Source organism: Molossus molossus, unplaced genomic scaffold (genome assembly GCF_014108415.1).
Source record: "Molossus molossus isolate mMolMol1 unplaced genomic scaffold, mMolMol1.p scaffold_m16_p_7, whole genome shotgun sequence".
NCBI classification, from domain to species: Eukaryota; Metazoa; Chordata; class Mammalia; order Chiroptera; family Molossidae; genus Molossus; species Molossus molossus.
In genome coordinates, this window is record NW_023425401.1 from 16,204,392 (window position 1) to 16,229,681 (window position 25,290).

General features: G+C 38.1%; 1 protein-coding gene and 1 pseudogene across 5 annotated transcripts in view; both read right to left on the reverse strand.

Annotated features, from left to right (window-relative positions):
* Window positions 1–3,407: 3,407 nt before the first annotated feature.
* On the reverse strand, window positions 3,408–13,490 carry LOC118620343 (annotated as a pseudogene).
* Window positions 13,491–17,910: 4,420 nt separating this feature from the next.
* The window catches only part of CCDC126 (coiled-coil domain containing 126), a 39,875-nt gene continuing 32,495 nt past the window's right edge, over window positions 17,911–25,290 (reverse strand). For all 5 annotated transcript variants that reach the window (XM_036247512.1, XM_036247510.1, XM_036247513.1 and 2 more), the window contains one exon: window positions 17,911–18,888. In XM_036247512.1, the coding sequence (XP_036103405.1) occupies window positions 18,704–18,888 (185 nt within the window). In that variant the 3' untranslated portion in view covers window positions 17,911–18,703. The remainder of the gene's footprint in view (window positions 18,889–25,290) is intronic.

Genomic DNA, 25,290 nt, shown 5'->3' on the forward strand with positions numbered 1-25,290 from the left:
AGACGGGGTGACAGCGCAGGGTGCGTGCTTCCACCTGGATGCCCATGTGGGCGTCAGAAACCCGCTGTCTGCAAGCACAGGCCCGCCCACAGGGGCTGCTCCTCACCGCCCTCCGCAAACCTCGCCGATCTTTTCCCTAGTCTGGCAGGTCTCCTTGTAAAGTGACATGTGACAAAATTGACCCAGAAACATACTCATGAGGTACAGACTGACAAGCCTCCGAGGAGGGGGGTTGAGGGGGGAGAGATAATCCACAGAATTTACATGCATGTATGCATGACCAATGAACATAGACAACAAAGCTGGGGATGGGGGGGGGGGGCTTGGGGAAGAGGGTGTCAATGGGGGAAAAAGGAAAAACATCTGTAACAAAAACAAATTAAGTTTGTTTTAAAAAGTGAGCTGTGACAAGGGAGTGCAATTTCTTGCTTATAATGAACGCACAGAACATTGCTTATTTCTTTGTACAGCGCTTTTCACCAGTTTTGAGAAGGTTCTAGATATGGCCTGCCTCCTCATAATCTCCAGCTGTTTTCAAAATGAGCATTTAAAAAACTGTGATGTAAAATCAATAGTCCTGGATGTTTCCTCCCAGTTTGGGTGTCACTATAGCTACATGTTCTTTGAAGGAAGCAAATTTCAAGTGTAAGATGAAAAAGGTAAAAACAATTTAATATTTTTTTAAACCTTTGGAAATGTTCAACACCAAATCCTTTTTAGAGTTGAATTACCATGCGTTTGGTAATTTAGCCATAATTTGGGTTAGCAACCTGGAAAGGGGTAGGAAATTCATCACTGCTCAGGAGTCATTAAACTCTGAGGCTCCCTGAAGATCAGCTTGGGCTCTCTGTTTAAATTTTCTGGGCAGGAGAATCCACAAACAAGAAAAATAATTCGCTGAACAACACTTTATTTTAAAGTTACTTTCCTGAATATTTCTGGTCCCCAAGGCAAACTGCTACAGATCGTTCTGGTGCTCCCCTTTCCTTTTCCGTACCCTTTTCCCTTATAAAGTTGGTCCTTCTGCTCAGATAGGTTCATTCCCACTTTGACGTGCTCATTACTTTTTGTTAATTATAGCTGACCCTTGAACAATGCAAAGGTTAGGGGTGCTGACACCCCAGTTGAAAATCCACATGCAACTTTTGACAGAAAGCCTTACTGATAATATAAAGTCAATTAACACATATTTTATACATTATGCATATTACATCCGTATTGTTGCAACAAGCTAGAGAAAAAAATCATAAGAAAAATACATTTACAGTACTGTACTATTTATGGGGGGGGCACATATGAGTGGACACTCGCAGTTCAAACTCATGTTAAGGGTCACTGTATTCTCCACCAAGGTGTTATGTGGTAGCTTAGCCTTAGCCAACAAACTTCGAAGCCTCCCAGACACACTTGCATTTTATAGAGGTTTTAAGATTAAAACTGTTTCAAAAGTCAAATGAAGGAGTGATCCTGAAATGGGGTTACTTTAGAAGGAGGAACCCTCTCTCTAGTCACCCCAGGTGGGCTGCTGCTGCCAGTTTTATCTTTATGAGCACCTAACCCTAACTTTAGGCAGCAGTTAAACTAACAAAGATAAATAACAAAAAGTGCCAGGCTCTGTGAGCTTGCGGAACTGTCTATGTAGGCAATTATAATTTAATGAATCTAGAGGGAAATAATTAAAATAGGCTTAGCTCAATTGTAGACTCTTCCAGGATCCTGGAGCAGTAAACTCTTCTGAACAAAGAAGGCAACAAAAATCTTAGGTGTGACAAATAGGACTATAGAACAAAGTAGACAATGTTATCCTAACCTTGTATAAAATTGACACCTTTGCTAATTAGGATACTTTATATGTTTTTTTTCTGCTTTAATTTTAAAAAAGTATAATGCAACTATAATTTCTACCAAAAGGTGGCTAAACTGGTTTAGGCAGTAATATAGATAGAAGGACATGAAAATTGCCTAGGCAAGTGTTAGATATTTTATAGACAGGATGGGGTAAAAATAGGTTTACAGTTGTTCAAATGGAAAATAATACAATAATTACTAAATAATAATACAAGAATAAATTCTTGCATACTCACAACTGTAAACCTACTTTTGCCCCACCTTGTATTATCCGTATTTTGCAATGACGTGTAAATCAGGAATGCTTTCTTTTGCAAATAACAGAATAATCCTATTAACAGAGGCTTTATTAAATATAGGGTTGTTTGCCCTGGCCGGTTTGGCTCAGCAGTTAGAGCGTTGGCCCGCAGTCCAGACAGACTGGGGTTCTGTTCCTGCTAAGGGCACATACCTCAGTTGCAGTTTGTCCCTGGTCCCTGTTGGGGTCGTGTGGGTGGCAGCTAGTCGATGTGTCTTTCGCACATCAATGTTTCTCTCTCTCTCTTCCTCCCTTACTCCCTCTCACTCTATCTGAAGATAAATGTAAAAATGTCCTCAGGTGAGAATAAAAATAAATAAATAAATATAGGGTTGTTTGTTACTTTAAAGAAGTGTCGGAAGAGGTAGTTGTTGGCATTGTTTCAGGACGTTTTCCCCATGGTTGCAAAAGCTCCAGAAATCATATCCAAATCAAGGAAGAAAGAAGAGTAACCAAGCCCTGGGACCAAAGAGTCGTGGGTTCAATTCCAGTCAAGGGCACATACCTCGGTTGCATTCATCCCCGGCCGTGTTCAGGGTCATGCAGGAGGCAACCAGTCGATGTGTCTCTCTCGCAATGATGTTTCCTCTTTCTCCCTCTCTTTCTCCCCCTCCCTCCCACTCTATCTGAAGATAAATAGAAAAATATATCCTCAGGTGAGTATTAAAAAAAAAAAGAAGGGTTAACCAACATCAGCTGTTCCTTTATCAAGTAAAAAGGAATGTTTCTATAAGCACCCCCCTCCAAAAGATTTTCATCTATGTGTCATTGGCCACCCCTATGTCACATTACCACCCCTAGTTGTAGAAAGAAGGCTGAGAAAACAAGTACTGTACTCACATTTTCCAGGCTCTATCTACAATTAAGGTGGTTGAGAGAGGTCAATCCATAGGGTTGAAGTGCACACCCATCTTCCTACACAGGCATTTTTACGTCGAATGTATTTATCAGCCCTAAAGTTTCAGCCAGCTATTGCATCCAGCTTGAAGTCTGGAGTCTCTGCAGTCTTCTCTATCAATGATTCACTCTTAATGGTTTGGCAGTGATAACTGAAAGACAAGAAAACTGTTTGCCCCTCCAATATCCATACTACAGCGATAACAGTAGAATAAAATCATTAACAATAAAAACTCTACCAGCCCTGGCCAGTTTGACTCCATGGTTAGAGCATCAGCCAGTGAACCAAAGACTCTCGGGTTCAATTCTGGTCAAGGGCACATACCTGGGCTGCAAATCCTCCCCGGCCCTGGTCGGGTCTTGTGGGAGGCAACCAGTCAATGTGTCCCTCTCATGTCGATGTTTCTCTCTCTCTCCCTCTCTCCCTCTCTCCCACTCTCCTACTCTATCTGAAGATAAACAGGAAAAATACATATCCTCTAGTGAGGATTAAAAAAAAAAAAAAAAAAAAAAACTCTACCAGAAAAAGGGGAGAATTGGAAATACACAAAAGACACTAGAAAATGACACACACCAAATACCAAATCCTGCTGGGCAGGAACATTAATGACTCCATGTTTCAACAGTACAGAAAGTTCCTTGTCCAACCAATTAGATCAGGCAGCCTCTGATTCTGTTCCCTGGAAGGATCTCCCTTGTCCTTCCTCTCCCAGCTCCCAATGTTCCTCTTTGGAAGATGTTATCCTGAAGCCATTTAACATGGGCACTGAGGAAATGACTTTTCTGGGGGAAATAAACACCCTTCACAATCCACTACCTATTTGTGCAAATGCAGGATCCAAGGGATGTTAAGGGTTGAAGAATTATGAACTTTTCCAAGTAGGCTGGAAATTTGGGAGGCAGGGGGCAGTATAGTTTCCCCCTAAAGTGTTTTTCTTTTCTTTGATCAACTGTATGTATGAGTAACCACAGCCAAACTCCAGTTTAGACCAAATCAATTTTTCTTATTTTATTTGAACTCTATTATACATACAAAAGCACATATATGCACGGTTTAGTTTTTAATTTTAAAAAATAAACAGCCAAGTAATCACATCCAGCTTAAGAAATAGACTAATATCAGTAGTTTTTGCTACTCTTTTTTTTTTTTCTTTTTTACAATTTTCTTTTTTACAATTTCTTTTTCTTTTTTTTGCAATTAGTGTTCTTTTTTAGTAAATCTATCGGGATAACATTGGCTGGGAACATTATATAATTTTCAGGTGTGCAGGGGCTTATAGAGAAGTTTTCAGTAATGTTTAAAGCATTTCAGATTTCAGTTCCTTTGCATATGCTAGCAATATTTCCCCCCTTCTCCGCCATGCAAATGCTCTCTGCCTTTCACATTCAGAACAAGCATCCTGCTCTCTGAAAGGCCTCCTCATTCCCACCCCCAAAAGGCACTGTCTATTATAGCATTTAGGGCTTTATAGCATATCTACTGTTATTTTTATTCCTCTATAGCAGCGATTTTCAACCTTTTTCATTTCACGGGACACACAAACTAATTACTAAAATTCTGCAGCACACCAAAAACTATATTTTTTGCCGATCTGACAAAATAAAATATGTATAATTTTGATTCATTCACACCAGACGGCTATTGTTGTGTTGTCTGTTATTTTATTTGACAATCTAAGGGAAAAGCAGTCAGTGCCCCTGAGTAAATAGTCAGGTATTACATGTTTTTAAAAATCTTGCAGCACATTGGTTGAAAATTGTTGATCTAAACAGTGAACTCTTTGGAAAGCCTGTGTTTCCCCATTTGTATATTGAGAGTAATAAAATTACATCTCCTGTGAGAATTAACTAAAACAATCTCTGTAAAGCACTTACTTGACATTTAGTTAGCTCTCAGTGAAGGGTAGCCAATATGAAAGTCTAGTTTTGTAACCTTGGGTACCTGGTATAGTGTTGACATACAATATACACTTAGCAAATGTTTGCTAAATGAGAACAAAATAATATTCCAAAATATCACTAACAATATATAAAAATCTTAATTAATGGTCCTTAATATAGTGCTAGCCCTAATTTGTCCGGTTTTCTCTACTGAAATTTCACAATCCAAACTGTCATACATCTTGTTGGTGTCGTATCATTGTTTTCCAGTCACAGTTGAAGGGATGCTGTGACCAAGAACTGTTTGAAATTAAAAAGGAAAAGCAAACATATTCAAATAAAGAAAAAATCCTCTTGTTTTTTAATTATTTCATTAGCATATTTAGTCATCTTACACTTTAAACTTAAGACAGTAAGCTAAAATTAGTCCTTTTTCATTTTTAACTCTTGGATTACTTTCCCTGCTTCATAGTTTTAGCTTTAAATAAATAAGAATGACTGCCTTCAAAAGTTATTTTATAAACAGATCTAGCTTTGTTATAATCACTTCCACAACAAAAATTTCAGTGTATCCAAAAAATTTCTAGGTTCCTTACGTGACCTACTTTACTGGATTACCATGAGTACAATAAAAATACCAGACTAATAAAAGAACTTGGGAAATTCCTTTGAGAAATGGGATATTAGCTATTGGATTAAACAAAAAAAAATTCTGACCTTTAAGTAACTGTTGGTCTGGATTTTATTTACTTTTTTTTAATTCCTCATAAGTATCTCTAAACTCCCTATCTTACTAATGACACAAAATTTATTTGTATAATGTTATTTTACCTTAATTCCTTTGAAAAGAATAAAACAGCCATCTTATATCATAAAGTATCTGTTTTCTTATGCAGGGAATTTTATATAGTTATAATGAAATAAAAGTTTATTGTACTCTAATAATTTTTACTCTTTGTATATTTAGGAAACCTAAGCCTTATTGCAGAAGTCAGTATTGGACTTGACATGAGTATTTGCACAATCTATAGACATTCATTCCACAAACTGTTACCAAATGCCTATGTTGTATAAGTACTATGCTAGGTACTCAGGATACAGGAATACAAATGAATAAAACAAAACAATCAGTAGTGATAAGTATTATTAAGAAAAAGAAAGTGGATTAAGGGCAATAGTGAAGGGAATGAGGTGTTACATGGATAAGGTTAGTACTCTGAAAACATCGGTGACTTGAGCAGAATCTTGAAGGAAAGAGAGAGAAACACAGACACCGAGAAAGAGAGCTCCAGGCAGACAAATCAGCAAGCTCAAAGGCCCTGAGGCAGAAGTGTATTTTGCTTGTTCTAAACAAAGAGATCAGTGTGGTTGGAGCAGCATGAGCAAGGGAGAGAAAAAGATGATGAGGCCAGAGAAGCAGGGCCCAGATCATACAGGGCCTTATGGATCCAATGAAAAGATGACATGAGCCACATATGTAATTTTAAATTTTCTAGTAGCAATCTTTTTTTTTTTAATCCTTACCTGAAGATATTTTTTTATTTTTCTTCAGATAGAGTGGGAAAGAGGGAGGGAGAGAGAAAGAGAAACATCGATGCAAGAGAGACACATCAATGGGTTGCCTCCCACATGACCAGGGCCGGAATGAACCACAACCCAAGTACATGCCCTTGACTGGAATCGAACCTGAAACTCACTGGTCCACAGGCTGATGCTTTAATTACTGAGCAAAACCAGCCAGGGCTCTTAGTAGCCATCCTTTAAAAAAATAAAAAGAAACAAGTAAAATTAATTTTCTTTTATTTGACCCAATATATCTAAAATATTAACATTTCTACATGTAATCAATATAAAATATTAATGAGGTAGTTTACATTTTTCTTTCTTACCATGTGTATATTTTATATTCATAGCACATCTAAATTCAGACAGGTACATTTCAAGTGCTCAATAACCACAGGTTGCCAGTAGTTACCATATTGATGCAGTTATAGACAAATGAAATGCCTTTGCAGAGTTTTGTTTTATTTATCAACTATATACAAAAATAAGTAAAATAAATTTAATGTTGCCATGAGTCAGTTTCAACAATTAGCAATACATGGCCTCTTGTTTCATCTATATCTCCCATCCACTTTCCCCAAACCCAGATCATTTTAAAGGGATATACTGGGGAGTTTTAAACAAATGAATGAATTTTGATTTATTTATTTTTTAATCCTCACCTCAGGACATTTTTCCATTTATCTTCAGACAGAGAGAGAGAGAGAGAGAGAGAGAAACACCGATGTGAGAGAGACACATCAACTGGCTGCCTCCTGCACAAACCCGACCAGGGCCAGGGACCGAACAACAACGGAGGTACGTGCCCTTGACCAGAATCAAACTCATGACTCTTTCGTCCATGGCTGACACTAACCACTGGGCCAACCCAGCCAGGGGAAATGAATGACTTGTAGCAATTCACTGTAACTGCCAAGTGGAGAATAGCTTGAAAAGGAGAAAAATGGATGGAAAAGGGAAGACCTGTTTTGAGGCGATTACAATAATCCCGGTGAATTTACACCACCTTAGTCAGAGGTGATGGCAGTGGAGATGGTAAGACATGGAGAATCTATTGGATCTTTGGTATATTTCAAAGGTAGAAGCTGACAGGATATATTGATGGATTGGTTATGGGATGTGAGAGAAAAGAATCAGGGATGACTTCAAGGTATTTGACCTGAGCAGCATGATGGATTTGCCACTTACTGAACTAGGGGAGACTGCCAGAGGATGGAAATCGAGTTTGCCTTTGGACATGTTAAGTTTAAACTGCCTATGAAACATTCACATGCAGAGAATGAATAAAAAGTTGAATATCCCAATCTGAAATTTAGAGAAGAAGTTCAGACAGGAGACATAAATTTGAAAGTAATCATAAAATAGATGGTATTTAAAACAATAGGACAAGATGCTTTCATAGGAAGTGAATATTAACAAGGGAGAGGTCCTAGTACACTCCAAAGTTTACAGCAGGAAGAGGAGGAGGGACCAGGACAGGAGACTGAATAGAAGGCCCAAGTGAGCCAGAAAATAAATGAATAACACAAAAAAGTAGTGTCCCAGAAGACAAGTAAAAAAGTATTTTAAAAAGGAGGTAGTAAGCCCTGGCCAGTTTGGCTCAGCGGTTAGAGCGTCGGCCCGCGGTCCGGAGAGACCGGGGTTCGGTTCCCGCTAAGGGCACGTACTTCGGTTGCAGTTTGTCCCCGGCCTTGGTTGGTCGTGCGGGTGGCAGCCACTCGATGTGTCCGTTCACGTCAATGTTTCTCACTCTCTCTCCCTCCCACTCTATCTGTACAAAAAATGGAAAAATATCCTCGGGTGAGGATAAAAAAAAAAAAAAAAAAAAAAAAAAAAGGAGGTAGTAAGCAAAACACAAAACTAAATTTAAAGAGAAAATAAAAATCAATGCCTAGAATTTGAAAACTGAAACAAATGAACCTAATGGTATATCAATTTGGTGACAAAACACAGAAAAAAAAATTATTCCAACTGACCTTAGAGCAAAATATTCTGACTATGCAGTTCTTGGTGAGATACATTCTTAGGACAAAATAAGTAAAAAAGCAAGCAAATCTTAAATTGTCTAGTTTCATTTAGTAGTCTTATTGTTAATAGCAACAATTGTATTATTATTTTGAAACTAACATATTTTAACATAATACAACTAAGAAACTATGTTAAAGCAGTTAAGGATGAAATAGTCAGCACAAAAAGGGCAGTTAAAGAATCTTGCAATTTTCTAGAGTCCCCTTTTCTCCACACCCTTGCCAACACTTGTTTGATGATTGTTGGTGGTGGCCATTCTGACTCGTTTGAGGTAGTGATACCTCATTGTTGCTCTAATTTGCATCTCTCTGATGATTAGTGATGTTGAGCATTTCTTCATATGTCTCTTAGCCATTTGTAAGTCCTGTTCGTAGAGGTGTCTATTTAGTTCCTCTGCCCATTTTTTAATTTTTAATTGGGTTCTTTGTCTTCCTTTTGTTGAGTTGTATGAGCACTCTATATATTTTGGAAAATAATCCCTTATCTGATGTATCGTTGGCAATTATGCTCTTCCATAGAGTGGGTTGCCTTTCCATTTTGGTGGCTGTTTCTTTTGCTATGCAGAAGCTTTTGAGGTTGATGTAGTCCCATGTGTTCATTTTCTCCTTTCTTTTTTTTTTTTTTTTAATCCTCGCCCGAGGACATTTTTCCATTTTTTGTTCAGATAGAGTGGGAGGGAGGGAGGGAGAGAGAGAGAGAGAAACATCGACGCAAAAGGGACACATCAAGTGGCTGCCACCCGCACGACCAACCAGGGCCGGGACAAACTGCAACCGAGGTACATACCCTTAGTGGACACTGAACCTGGGTCTCTCTGGACCGCAGGCCGATGCTCTAACCACTGAGCAAAACCAGCCCTGGCCATTTTCTCCTTTGTTTCTGTTGCCTTAGGTGATGTATCAGTGAAAATTCTGCTGGTGGTGGAATGCAGACTGGTGCAGCCACTATGGAAAACAATATGGTGTTTCCTCAAAAAATTAAAAATTGAAGTGCCGTCTGACCCAGTGATCCCACTTCTAGGAATATACCCTAAGAAGCCTGAAACACCAATCAGAAAGAATATATGTACCCCCATGTTCGTAGCAGCACTATTTACAATAGCTAAGATCTGGAAACAGCCCAAATGTCCATCAGTAGACAAATGGTTAAAAAAGCTGGGGTACATATACACAATCAAGTACTATGCAGCTGTAAGAAAGAAAGATCTCTTATCCTTTGAGACGACATGGAGGGACCTGGAAAGTCCCTCCATGTATCTAAGCGAAACAAGCCAAACAGAGAAAGACAAGAATCATATGATCTCACTTATTTGTGGAATATAATGAACGTAACAGTCTGAGGAATGGAACCGAGACATGGAAGTGGGTACTAACTGACAATCCCCAGAAGAGGGGGTGGTGGGGGAGAGAGAAACACAGAACTTATATGCATGTATGCATGAACAATGGACATGGACAACAAAGCTGGGGACAGGGTGGGGGTGGATAAATGGGGGGAAGAGGAGAAACATCTGTAACAAAAATAAATTAAAAAATTTTTTTTAATCTTGCAATTTTAAATTGTGGTTGTAAATATCAGTATAAACTTGCAATTTTTAAAAGTTACTTATTTTCTAGCTCACTCCACTGAAAAGGCCAAGAAGCAATGATAACCCAGGAACAACAAGAAACCCCTGTTGCGGTCTGAAACATCATTTCATGCTAAAAGGACTCAGGGTTTTTTGGACAAACAGCCAATTCCAGAATATGTATCAGCTGAGCGTAGGACATTTTATTGTGCCAGAAAGCAAGAAAACTATCAAAGGCTAATATTGCCATGTCAAATGAATATAGAAACCTCAAAAAGTTCACCCCTTGTACCCAAAATAGAATAATTTAAGCATCAAACAACTGCAACTGACAGAAACACAGTCAATAAATAAAGCCATTAGTTCTTAGTGATATTTTTTAAGAAAGAAAAAAGAAGACAGTCTATGGACATCACAGAGGTTGCTAGGTAACCAACACATTCTCTAGAATTGCATAATTAAAGAAAATAATTAAAAATCTTTCCTGCTACCTGGCCAGTGTGGCTGTGTGGATTGAGCATCGTCCCATGGACTGAGAGGTCCCGGTTCAATTCCTGGTCAGTGCACATGCCCAGGCTGTAGGCTAGATCCCTAGTCGGGGGTGTGCAGGAAGCAGCAGATCAGTGTTTCTCTCTCACATGAATGTTTCTCTCTCTCTCCCTAAAAAAAGCAATAAAAACATATTTTAAAATAAATAAAATAAAAATCTTTCCTGCCTTTCTGGCTTGAACAATATTTCAGGGTAACCAAATAATCTTAATGGATATAGGAAAATTCTTCCAGAGTAGAATTCTAACTAATAAATGGGACAGGGAATGATCAAATTAGAAAACCACCATCTTGCAACCCCTAATTATTTCCAAATGAATCAAATAATGTAATCAAGAGATACTAAAATAATTACATGAAAGATGAAGGAATCAGGCTGTCACAGCCTGAACAATTTAAGCATCACTAAGAGTGAGCCAGTCTGACACTATGTGTGTCCTGAGGTCATGAAACAATATGAAGTCTACAATATCACCTATAGCATAGTTTTGTCAAAAATTTGAAATAGAACTTAAGTCTTTAAAGATAACTTTTAGACTACAGGAAATACAGAGGATAGGGAAGCAAATTAAACACCACAAGAATGCAACTGAGACATTCTACAGTACTACCGACCGGGTTTCTTCAAGAAGGAAATGGTTATTAGGGAGGGAAGATGGAGCCCTCCTCCAGATGAAAAGAGATTTTAGAGGCTGTAAAGATCAAATTCAATGTATGGACCTTGTTTGGATTCTGATTTGAGAACATAATTGTAAAAAGATGTTTTTTGAGACAATCTGGGAAATTTTAATAGTTTATATTAAAACTTAAGGGGTATGTCATTTTTTCAAATGTAAGAATGGCTTTGTGGTTATATAAGATTTTTTTATTTGATTCTTAAAGCATAATGAAGTAGTTAGGATAAAATATCATGCCATTTAAAATTTAAACACGCCAGCAAAAAAAATAAAAATGAAATAGAAACAGCTCCAGTTTATCAAGATGCCACTTTTATACCAGCACAGAGAAGAGCTACTTCTTCAGTAGCCATAGGAGAATACTGTCCTTGCTTCAGCAATTCAGATGCATACCACGACTCAAGAGTTGTTGAGTGGCAACATGAAGGTAGAAACCAAATTGAACAAAAGCAGCAACCTCAGGATAATGAGCCAATTCCAACTTCGTGGTACCTGTCACCTGCTTTGTGGCCCTGGCTGGGCAGCAGATCTGACACAGGACAGAAACAAACCAACGTTAATGGCAAGGGGGCAGATACCTTTGTAGAACAATTCTGTTTCCAAGAAGATTTGTCTATCAGTGATGGAAATTATATTTGTTGGGATGTAAGCAGACATATCACCAGCTTGTGTTTCCAGGACTGGTAAAGCAGTCAAGGAGCCACCAAAAGTATCGTTCATTTTGGATGTGCTCTCCAGCAGATGGGAGTATGGGTAGTAAACATCACCAGGCTGGGCCCCGCAAGCAGCGGAGGGGTCTGCGGAGCAGCAGAGACATCTCAGAGTGAGCCATTTGGATAACTTGTTATAGATCAAACACATTTGCCGTTATCTCTAAAATATTCTCCCATAGAACAGTCAGAATAAGGAGTCAGGTACTGATGTGGGCAGCATCAGAAGCAGTGGCTGAAATCACAATACTGCATCTGTGAGTATCTTCACCAGTTGGATCTTCTTTGATCGGTAGCAATATAAATATGGTATAGCTTCTTTTTTTTTTAATCTTCACCCGAGGACATTTTTCTTTTTTTTTGTTCAGATAGAGTGGGAGGGGGAGAGAGAGAGAGAGAGAAACATCGACGTGAAAGGGGCACATCGAGTGGTTGCCACCTGCACGATCCAACCAGGGCCAGGGACAAACTACAACTGAGGTACGTGCCCTTAGCGGGAACCGAACCCAGGTCTCTCTGGACCGCAGGCCGACGCTCTAACCGCTCAGCCAAACTGGCCAGGGCTAGCTTCTTCTTTTTATTAGATCAATCATTGAAACATTTCTGGTTAATAATTATGCCAATCACTGACATTTTGCCAGTCTCTCAGTCACCAATAATCAGCTCATGCTGACCACAACCAACCACCGTCCAAGCTTCCCAGAGCCCAAGGCCAATCTGCATTGCTTCCTGCACAGAGAGGAAAGGAATGATGCCTGGGGCTCTCAGGTCAACTTGCCTAATGAGTCTTACAACCAACTAGACCCTTTCCATCAAAGACATTACCACAGGCATCTACAACATACCCCAATAGCTTCTTGCCAACTAGAATGTCCACATGGCTCCTGTTCTCTTCACAATATCTTTACCCTTAGTTTACCACTTCCAAACACAACACCAACATTGTCAGGTTCCGAGTTCAGAGACATGCTTTAAGCCTGAAGAAAGCTCTACCATTTCTTCTGCTTGAACAATTCTCAGCCCTTGTGTTCGAGAAATACAAACACCTGAGACACACTCAGACTCTTCAAGGTCAACAAGGTATTAGCTCCAAGAATATGTTCTTCAAGAACAGAGAATACAACCCTGGCCGGGTAGCTCAGTTGTTAGGAGTATCGTCCCCATATATCTAGGTTTGGGGTTTGATCCCTGGTCAGGACACATACAAGAATCAATCAATAAATACATGAATAAGTAGAACAAGAAATCTCTCTCTCTCTCTGTGTGTCTCTCTCTCTCTCTCTTTCTCTATCTCTCCCCCTTCCTTTCTCTCTGAAATCAATTTAAAAAGAGAAGAAGAACAGAGACCACATCGGCAGTGCCAGTCTCTGAAAGCAAGTGTTAGACTCACGGAAATTTCTTGTGGCAATGAAGGATGATCCCAAAGCATTTTTGGAGACCAGCCCAGTCTGGCACAGGAGAATGCAGACCATGGTCCAAGGCCATGTGCACAGACAGTATCTTTGTATTCTCCTTTGGTGGTTCTTCTGCAGCCTCTGGACTGATTCCCAAGTAACTACTAAAAGAACTTACACTGCTATTTTGAGATAGTATATTAGTATTATGAAATAATTACATTAGTATCAAAATGTACTTCCAAAAAAAATGTATTGCGGATAAAGCAAGTCACAACATAAGGATAAAAAAAATAATTCTCCCGGCCGGTGTGCCTCAGTGGTGGAGCGTCATCCCATGCACCAAAAAGTCACCGGTTCGATTCCCAGTCAGAACAGCATGCAATTTAAAACTTATGAATTGTTTGCTAAATTGCTTATTTCTGGAGTTTTCCATTTAATATGTTTTTAATATTTTTTATTGATTTTAGAGAAAGAAGAAAGGAGAGCGCGAGAGAGATTGAAACACCCATGAGAAATGGATGTTTCCAAATAGATGGGCTGCCTCGTCCACACCCCCTGCGGGGGATGGAGGCAGCAACCTGGGCATGTGCCCTGATCAGTAACTGAACTGATGACCTCTTGGTGCATGGGAGGATGCTCATCCAACTGAGCCACACCAGACGGGCTCCATTTAGTATTTAAGGACTGAAGTTGACTGTGGGTAACAAACCATGAAAAGCAAAATCACAATAAGAGAGTACTACCATATTGGTATAAAATAGGTCAGGCAAAGCCCGACAATAGAAAACAATAGATTGTTTCATAACTGTGAGCAGCTCTGGGCTCGGCTTCATCTGTTTCGAATTCCAACAGGACATCCTAAGATGGCAAAGGGCCGGGCTGTGACTACAGTTAGGACACGTGCTGTCTGACCCACACTCATGCCTTATCACCAGCGAGAAATACGTTATTTTGGTTTTGCAGAGGCATTCCCTCTGGCCCCTCTCCCTCCCACTCTATCTGAACAAAACATGGAAAAATGTCCTCGGGTGAGGATAAAAAAAAAAAATTTTTTTAATTCTCCAAATCCTTCCTGCACTAAATCTTTCCTCCTGGAGTACATTCTGGTTTTGAAAAGTTTTAGTTTAATACGCAAGATGTAGCACCTCCTCGAGGAGGCAGACAGCCAGTGACCTTTCTGCCTGGCAGAGGTCCCCTTTCTGTGTCCTCCTGCTTCAGCCATCACTCAAGGCCTTCAGACTCCCAGTTCAAATTTGAAGAAAAGAGTATAGGGGCCCAGCCAGTGTGGCTCGGTGGACTGAGCATCGTCCCATCGATTTCCGGTCAAGGCACAAGCGCGGGTTGCAGGCTCAATCCCCAGTGCGGGGCGTGCAGGAGGCAGCCAATCAATGTCTCTCTCATATCAATGTTTCTCTCTCCCTTCCTCTCTCTCTAAAAAGTGAATAAAAACATATTTTTTTTAAAGTATAGGGATTCTTTTTCCTCTATTTCAAACTCATGAAAATGAAAAACAAGCAAACCAAAAAAACACACATTTATATCTAAATGGAACATAACCTAATGTTATTTGTATATTCCCAAACACTGGTGGTTCAAAATGCTTTTCCTCAAGCTCTGATATTGTACCTACCATATCTACTACACACAACTAAAAGACTCCTCAGAACCATGGCTTATTTCTTACCCTGAAAAATCAGTAGAGACTAAAGAAAGTGTGAGTGGCTGGATAAATTAAGCACCTGAAAAAGTTAAATAAAAAATAATGGTTTATTCACATGAACAATGCTGCCATTCAACACTTAGAAGCAAAGTGAAGTTACACTTGACCTACAAAGGCCTCACTGAAGGTCCTAAACTCATTCTGAAAGAAAAGTTTGAAAGATACTGGCTTTGGTAAAATCTAAAAAAACACACTAATTTTTCAAAAAATCTTTACGATTTAACTTCCTTCTTAAATATATACAAATATTACTGATTCATTTTAAGTCAGAAGCTATAAGTTAAAAACCTGATCTGATTAAAGACAAGTCTGACCACTGACCAATATCCTCCCAGCTCCCTAACCCAATTATGGATTAGTCACTGTACAGTTTATTCTGTCGTTTCCCTACTCTGCAAAATATGTCTGACCTGCTGCTCATGACATCAGAGTTTGAGAACAGTCACCTATTTTGTATTTTTTCTGTCCTTATAGTTCTATACTAGTACAGATATTTCACCATTTGTCTCCCCCAAATGGGTATGAATCACTTTATTAGGTTACCCTCATGCATCTAAAATAATGACAGCATGACACAATGGAAAAAGGACAGGTTTTAGACTTGTCCCACACTAGGTCTAAATACTTTATTTGCAACCAAAATGCCTAATAATTAAGTGAAAGATGATTATCAACTGTGATATAGCCACACAATAGAATATCTATGAAAGCTATATATTTACTGAGTTGGAAAGAAGTTCATAATATGTTGTACAAAAAGAATGTGTAGTATAATTTTTTAAAATATAAGTAAAGGTATAAATGCACAAAACAGAAAGTGTAAAATGATTTAGTAACTCATTTTAACAAATATTTACCAGGTACCTGTGATGTGCCAGACACGCTGTATATGCCCAGGTTTTACCAGTGAATAAAATGAAGTTTTTGCCTTTGTGGAGTTCAGATTCTAAGAAGCATCAGGGGGAAAAAAACTCACATTAATATACAATTTAATGTTAGATGTATTACAACCATGAAGAAAAGTTAAAAGGGTAGGAAGAATGTTAGAGGTATGACATTTTAGGCAGGTAGTCAAAGACAGCTTCCCTTAAGAATTACCATGTAATATGATCTCACTTATTTGTGGAATATAATGAACATAACAGTCTGAGGAATGGGGTAGTCCCAGAGACGTGGAAGTGGGGTACAGACTGACACTCCCCAGAAGAGGGGGTGGTGGGGGAGAGAGAAACCACAGAACTTATATGCCTGTATGCATGAACAGTGGACATGGACAACAAAGCTGGGGACAGGGCGGGGAGGGAGGAGAAGGGGGGAATCAGTGGGGGGGGGGGGGAAACATCTGTAACAAAAATAAATTAACTAATAAAAAAAAGAAAAAGAAAGAAAAAAGAAGTACCATGTAAGCACATGAATATGAGGGAGGGAACCTTGAAGAGATCTGGGAATGAGGGTTCCAGGGGAGAAGTATCAGGTTTGAAGCTGCTGACGGAAACACACTTGGTGTGCCCTAGGGAGAGCGTCAACATGGCTGAAGAGGGAGGAGGAGGGTGGTGCGAGGTTATGAGGCAACCAGGAGCAAATTCGGGCTTTTGAGGCCACAGTGAGAATGCTGGATTTTTAAACAGAAATGAGAAGGTAATGAAGAGTGTCAGGAGGGGAAATCAGATTCACATTTATAGAGTAAAATGTCAACAGCACTTATCCCTGGGTAAAAAAATTTTGGATTTTCCTCCTACATTTTGCTTATCTGTATTTATTCTCATTTTCATTTCATATTCATTTATTTCTCCCCCACCCCACCCATCTCTAGCTCTCAAACTCTCTCAAAAGATGAATCCTACCATTCTCCAAACCAAAACCCAAAAATTTCTAAGATTCCTTTTATTCATTAACCATTTATTAAGTGCACAACCACCATTAAAGTAAAGAAAAAAAATTTACAATAACACGTTTTAAGAACAAATAATATTTTATTTCATCCCTGAAAACAACAACAAAAAGACAAAAATGTCCACATCTAATAAGAAAGACTGAACAATTATTCCAAACTTTACCTGGCAATGGTATATAATTAATTTCTTCACATAAAGATAGAGTACAGCGAAAGTTTAGAATGCTATCTTTCATGAAATAATATTTTCTCATACTTATTTTAATAAAACATTATAATTATTGCTACTATGTATGGTAGCACTATAATAATGAACTATATCCAAAATCAAATTCAATATAGTCTACATCTAGAAGCTAGCTGCACTTCAGCAGTTATTATAGAGAATAAATACTATTAAATATAGGGCACTATATGGCAATTAAATTTGCTACAAGGGACATTTAAATAAAGGTGTCCTTTGTTTTATACTAGAATTAGCCAATATTAGGATCTCTTGTGCTATATATATTAACTGTTTTCCTGAAAAGATAGTCAATCTTCATAATTTAAATTATATCTTAAATGATCTTAATTATTTTAAGTGGTCATTACATAAAATGAATACCTACTGTATCTGTTATACAAATTCAAATTTTCATAAAGCAGGATACTCTTATATAATATAACGTTACCATTTTCCAAGCAATTTGATGCAACACAAATACCTTTACACATCTATACATCTGGCTAAAGTCCTTGAGAGCCCCAGTCTCACAAATATCTCCATCTCCCTTCCCCTGCCAACATAAAGGCAAAAATTATCCAAACATGGAAATAATGTGCTTCCCTGACAGATAGACACTCAGAGGATTAAACTTTTAAACTGACATTCATAAATGTGAAAAATCATGAATACTTCTTTTTAATCTCATCATAAAATATCTTTTATTCTTCAGAATTCGTGAAAGAAAATGTTACATATGAGGTTAGAGATTACTATCTTAACATTATTTAATTGTCCCAATGTTTAGAATAGGTTACAGACAGTGGCTACTACCCATTTCAAGATTATACTCATACAAATGTAATTTTTTTAAATATACAATAGTTAACCTCCAGTTATTCTGAAGGATAGTGCAAATGAAGACATTCTTTGGGTCATGATTTCAAAACATTATTTTCAATATTATTACTTCCTTTCTCCGCTCAGAATCTGAGTAACAAAATATAGTACTAGAAGTAAGCACACTTTCTAACAGTATTAGTCTAACAGTTATGTATCTTGAGAACAAACGACAGAATGATTTAATAACAATATTCTTTATTTGTCTGAAAAACATGTTATATATTTAAATAAATATTTTATTGAAATGAACCCATGTCTTTCAGTGTTTTTATTTCAGCTTGATCTCAAACTCAAAAAAGTTTATACAAAGATCACCTACCTGCATACCACATCAACCATGTTACACCCTTGAAGGATATAGTTCAGCATTGAAGACACTTGCCTGAAAGCAAACTAATAACTTAAAAATGTATATACAGAATAAGAGTTCATGAATCCAGCATATTCCTTGAAAATACAGAGAGCTTTAATTGTAGATTGTTCTATCCTAGCCAGCGATTGAAAAGCTTTTCTGCCCTAGGGTATAATCCGCGGTGGATGGAGCAGCACAAGGTGATCTGTAACTGCTATCTAATGCTGCCTGCTGCATTAGTCCTTTTGTTTGTAGTTACTGGCACCAGATTCCCACTAGTTCCATTTGTAGTGTTGGTTGCAGAGCCATTCACAACAATATAGTCGACTTTGTTCTCTAGTTTCACCAATCGTTGTAAAATGTCATCCAAAAGGACAGCAATTGTTCTTTTTAGATCCGCTAGGGGGGAACAAAATCAAAATAAACCATATTAAACACTTACAGAGCACTTAATACTTGTGCTTTATAGTTTGAGGAAACAAGTGAACAATTACTGAATCATCTGCAAGAAAATATACAGGAAAGTACTTATACCACAAATAGAAAAGGCCTAATTATTATTATATTTTTTCTTTTTTGTTCAGATAGAGTGAGAGTGAGAAAGAGAGAAACATCGACGTGGAAGGGACACATCGAGTGGCTGCCACCCACACAACCCAACCAGGGCCAGGGACAAACTGCAACTGAGGTGCGCGCCCTCAGCAGGAACCGAACCCGGGTCTCTCTGGACCACAGGTCAACTCTCCAACCGCTGAGCCAAACCGGCCAGGGCGAAAAGGCCTAATTATTTTAATCAACAGATCACACATAGAGCTTCTTAAAGGAATTTCAGAGTTATAAATATGGGGAAACTTCTCTCTTTTCCAGTGCAATAAAACATATTTAAAGTCTGGCTCAAAAGTTAGTCCCTTGTAAGGAACTCATTTACCTTGAATTTATTCGGCAATTTATGAGGATGACTGTGGACTAAGCAGGTAAAGTGAAAAGCTAGCTGAGCTAAGTAAGAAATTCAGTGAAATGCAGAAACAAGAAAATTGGAACCTCCACAGTCTGAAATGTGGGGGAGCCTAGGATCCAGGGCAGATGCCAGGAGCCTGATTTATACAGCAGACATACCAGCAGTTCTGACTTAACTTTCTTCCAGAAATGATGGGGCAGACTATATTTTTTAATCTCTTTGGGAGGTGAAGGGGTTTCAGAAGAACTACTGGGCAACAATGAAATTATGACCCCTTTCTTCCTTAGAATTCTCTTTTCTCAGGTTTCCCAAAGGCACCTAGTGCACATTAGGTACTTGATCAGTTGCAACTAATACTGTTATTTTTTGTTGATCCTGACTCCCCCACCCCCCAACCCCCGCCAAAAAAAAAAGCAGACCAAGCCCTAATCTGTGATCAGGGGAAAAATCATCTAATAATAACCGATAAATTTGCTGATGATTCTCTTAAAATATTAGAAAAAGCACTAGCAAAAGAAAAAATAAACTGGACTTCATCCAAATCTAAAACTTTTAGGTATCAATGGACTATCCAGAAATTGAAAAGACAACCTACATAATGGGAAAAAATATGTGCAAACCATATATCTGGCAAGGGCTTATTATCAAGAATATACAAAGAACTTCTAAACTCAACAACAAAAAGATAACCCCATATTTTAAATGAGAAAAAGACTTTACTAGACACTTCTCCAAAGAAGATATGCAAATAGACAACAAGCACATAAAAAGATGCCCAACATCACAATGAGATACCATTTCACACCTACTAGGATGGCTATGATCAAAGAAAGGGAAAATAAGCAAAGGTTGGGAAATTGAAACACATACATCATTGGTAAGAATATAAAATGGTACACCTACTGTGGAAAAAGTTTGGCAGTTCTTCAAAAAGCTAAACATAAAATTACCATGTGACCCAGCAATTCCAGTTCCAGGTATATACCCCAAAACTGAAAACAGAGACTTAAATACTTGTATACCAATGCTCCTTTCAGAATTATTCACTATAGACAAAAGGTGGAAAGAACCCATGTCCATCAATAGATTAAGAGATCAAAAAAATGTGTTGTACATGTACAATAAACCATTATTTAGCCTTAAAAAGAAATGATGTTTCGATACATGCTACAACACGAATGAACCTTAAAGACATTATGCCAGGTGAAATAAGCTGGACAAAGGACAAATACTGTATGACTCCACTTACATGGACTATCTAGAATAGACAAATACATAGACAGAAAGTAGATTAGACGTTACTAGGGCCCAGGGAAGGGGGAATAGTGAGTTATTGCTCAATGTCCACAGTTTCTTGTGTGAAGTGATTCAAGTTTTGGGAAGTTAGCGGTAATTGTTGTATAACTCTGTGAATATAATTAATGCCACTAAACTGTACACTTACAAATGACTAAAACAGCAAATTTTATGTTATATACATTTTACCAAAATGTGAATATATATGTTATATATGTCTTATGGGGAAAAAAAAGATACCAGAAAGTAATGACAGTTATAGTGGTGGGTGGGGATAAAAGGTGATTAGAAAAAGCTTATCAAAAAATAAAACAAACCTGGTCGATGTGGCTCAGTGGTTGAGCACTGACCCATGCACCAAGAGGTCTCAGTTTGATTTCTGGTCAGGGCACAGGCCCAGGTTGTGAGCCAAATCCCGTGAGGGGCATGCAGGAGGCGGTCAATCAATGTTCTCTCTCATGGATGTTTCCATCTCTCTCTCCCTCTCCCTTCCTCTCTCTATAAAATCAATAAAGAAAAAGGAAGGAAGGAAGGAAGGAAGGAAGGAAGGAAGGAAGGAAGGAAGGAAGGAAGGAAGGAAGGAAGGAAGGAAGGAAGGAAGGAAGGAAGGAAGGAAGGAAGGAAATGTAATACTGTATACAGTGAGGGAAAAACTTTATTTGGACAAAGTCCAGTCATGGAAGAATGAGACTTTCCAAGCTGTATATCTTCTGGCATCATTCATCATGAGCATTTTTATTTCTAGCAGAAATGTAAAAATAATAATAATAATAATATAAGAAAAATCTTTTGACAAAAAGTATTCAGGTACTGAAATGTCATGATATATACAACTTCTTTCAAATGGTACCTCCAAAAACCATATATATTTGCATAGCAAAAGAAAGATAAAAACAAATGTAGAAATTTTTTTAGCAAATGATGAGTCTACATGAAAGATGTATGATGTTTACCATACAATTATCCCTAATTTTCTGCAGATTAAAAAGCTTCAAAATAAAAGCCTGGGAGAGAAGACTTTGTTAATTAAGGCCTTTCAATCCAGAGCTATAACAGTATTGGTAAATAGGAGAAAATTAAATATATATATTTTTAATCTTTTTTATTTAAAAAATTTTTCTTCTGACCCCATTTTTATTTTTTTAATATTTATTTCTGTTACAGATGTTTCTTTTTCCCCCATTGACAGCCTCTCCCAATCCCGCCTCCCTCCCCCCAACCCCACCCCAGCATTATTGTCTATGTCCTTGTTTATGCATACATGCATGTAAGTTCTGTGGTTTATCTCTTCCCTCCCTACCATGTCCACCTCTTGTGAGATTTGTCAGACTGCACCCCACTTCCATGTCTCTGGGTCTATTTTGTTCCTCAACTTGTTTTGTTCATTATATTCCACAAATAAGTGAGATCATGTGATATTTGTCTTTCTGATTCACTTGTTTCTCTTAGGATAATATTCTCCAGGTCCCTCCATGTCATCTCAAAAGATAAGAGATCTTTCTTTCTTACAGCAGCATAGTATTCCATTGTGTATATGTACAATTAAATTTTTTTTAATTCTTCAGCAACAAGCCTAAAAGATAACTACTAGATCTCTGTTCTCCCCTGACAGTCACCCCTGTATCATATATGAAGAGGTAGTAATCTAGGCCAGAGAAAGCTAGCTAGAAAAGACTAAGGGTAGGGGGTTTACCAGCTTTTTAAAATAAAACGAAGCTAAAGTCCTGGGAAGTCTGACACCAAGCTGATGTGTGACATGAATTATAAAGGTACAATCTAATCGCTGATTGGAGTTAGGGCTAGAAACAGCAATTAAAGGAAAGTTGGGATTAATGAGAAACAACTATATGACAAGTTTACTTGACCAATATTCTAAATTATCATTATATATCCCCTTTCACACTTTCTAAAATCGTTTCAATAGAATATTACAAAAGGCCAAGAGATTTGGACTACCTTGTTCCATGCTATAAAATCAATTAACTGAGCTGTGGCCAGTTAGGCTCAGCGCTTAGAGTGTTGGACTATGGACCAAAGGATCGCAGGTTTGATTTCTGGTTAAGGGCATGAACCTGGGTTGCAGGTTGGATCCTGGGTCCTGGGTGGCTCATGCAGGAGGCAACCAATCGATGTGTCTTTCTCACATTGATGTATCTCTCTCTCTCTCTCTCTCTCTCTCTCTCTCTCTCTCTCTCTCTCTCTCCTTCCTTCACTTCCTCCCTTCCACTCTATATAAAAATCAATGGAAAAATATCCTCAGGTGAGGATTAACGACAACAAAAGAAATCAGTTAACTGAAAACCAGAACATACTAATGTTTCCTGAACTTGGGATCATTTTTAAATACACCACAACTGCCCTTTTCTCTAGATTCATAATACAATTTTATGTTTACATTCCATGGGACTGTATATTAATGAAAGTTATATATTTATAATTATATGGGAGTCCACATAAGCCCTATCACTGAAGGTGATAGCAAAAAAACCTCTTTCCCTACTGTGAGTCCCTGTTCAGAACCCCTAAAAGTAACTTGAAAGTGGATGGAGAACATATCATACCATCCTTTTACTCTCAGCTCACCCAGCTTGATGATTCATCACACAACAGACACTCAACAAATGTTTGAAAAAAGATTCTGCTGAATGTCCATTTCATGTGTTTGGTAGCTTGAGGTTGACATGAAGATCAGATTTAGAAAATAAAACCCTTTAAGGTTGCTCTATTTCTGTTTTAAGCTTCCTATTCTGAGAGAAGAAATCAAATAGTTTAAGGGAAAAAGAGAATAGAAAAAGAAAATGTAAAAATTACAAAGGCACTTAAGAGCATAGATACTATCACAACAGTACCTAGCCCAATTATTTCACAGTACACAAAAATCAAAAGGATATAATGCTATTAAATATACTAAAGATATTGGATATAAAAAGATTCTAAAATACTAAACGTACTCAGAAACGATGAGGCACAGCAGGAGCCACTATCATCCCAAAGCCGATGGAACACAAGAAGCCAACAGTGATGTTACCGGAGCCCAAGTCCAAGACACCCAGTAGAAAACAGTCTGGCAGAAGCTACCACTACAAAGGAGATACCACCTGAGGCAGAGAGAGAGAGAAATACCCTAGCCTTTTCTTCCTACTTTCCTAAACTGTGCCAGGGCCCCCCATTGGCTGAACCTAGGCAGAAGCTAGCTGATGTGGGAGCTTGCAAAACACCACCTATTACAATCATTCACCTAGTGGAATCACTTTCTCATGAGATACAAAACAGAGCAGAGAAAGGGTAAAGAATAAATCTGAGAGCAACCAGGCATAGGGCCAGCACAAACAGCAAGCACACATGCCATTGTGGACTTGCCCGTACTTAAATGTCTCTATCTTGATTTATCTCTTCTTTATATCTCAGTAGATATAAATTTTGTTTGTATTCTTTTTTTTTTTTTTTTATCCTCACCCGAGGACATTTTCCCATTTTTTTGTTTAGGTAGGGTGGGAGGGAGAGAGAGGAACAGAGAGAGAGAGAGAGAAACATCGATGTGAAAGGAACACATCGAGTGGCTGCCACCCGCACGACCGACCCGGGCCGGGGACAAACTGCAACCGAGGTACATGCCCTTAGCGGGAACCGAACCCGGGTCTCTCAGGACCGCAGGCCGACGCTCTAACCGCTGAGCCAAACCGGCCAGAGCTTGTTGTTTGTATTCTTAATGTGAGCTCCCTCAAATCTGTTGTATAGAAGAGGCAGATATAAGGATAATCATGTGTACACACAAAAAAAGGAACAAAATTTTAGTAAAATGCAAAACAACTAGTGAAAATAAAAATAAGTGTTTAATGCACTAAGTCAAAAACTTTTCCTTATTTTTCTAATTCAGATGTGTATTGTATCACTACTAACATCAGCTTAATGGTATAAGAAAACTGGGAAGTCACTTTCTGATTATTAAAGTGAATTACCCACTGTAAAACTTATAGTAGTATGCAGTAAAATAAGAATACTTCCTAAAAAATGAGTTTTTTTGCCCTGGCTAGTGTGGCCCAGTGGTTAGAGTGTTGGTCCAATGAAAGTGAGTTCAATTCCCAGTCAAGAGCACATACATGGGTTGCAGGTTCAATCTCTAGCCCCAGTGGGGGCATGTGCAGGAGGCAACCAATCTATGTGTGTCTCTCTCACATCAGTGTTTCTCCGTCTCTCTCTCAAAATCAATGAAAAAAACATCTCTGGGTGAGGGTTAACAACTAAAAAAGAGAGTTTATTTAACTATCTGAGCAAAAGAGCAGATAGGTAAAAGTTATTTCAAAAACCTCATAAACTCTATAATTAAATGTACACTGTTTACTCTTTTACATTTTTAATATAGCTACCATCTCTCATTGAGTGCTGAATAAATTATGTTATTCAACAAATATTTTATTACTTCCCTACTTAAGATTGCAAGGCACATTATTTAGATCATATAAGTAGATCGATATATGTTTCCATCAATTTAAAATACAAATTAAATGCCTAGGAGCATAAAATAAGCTTTTTATTTTTTAATTTTC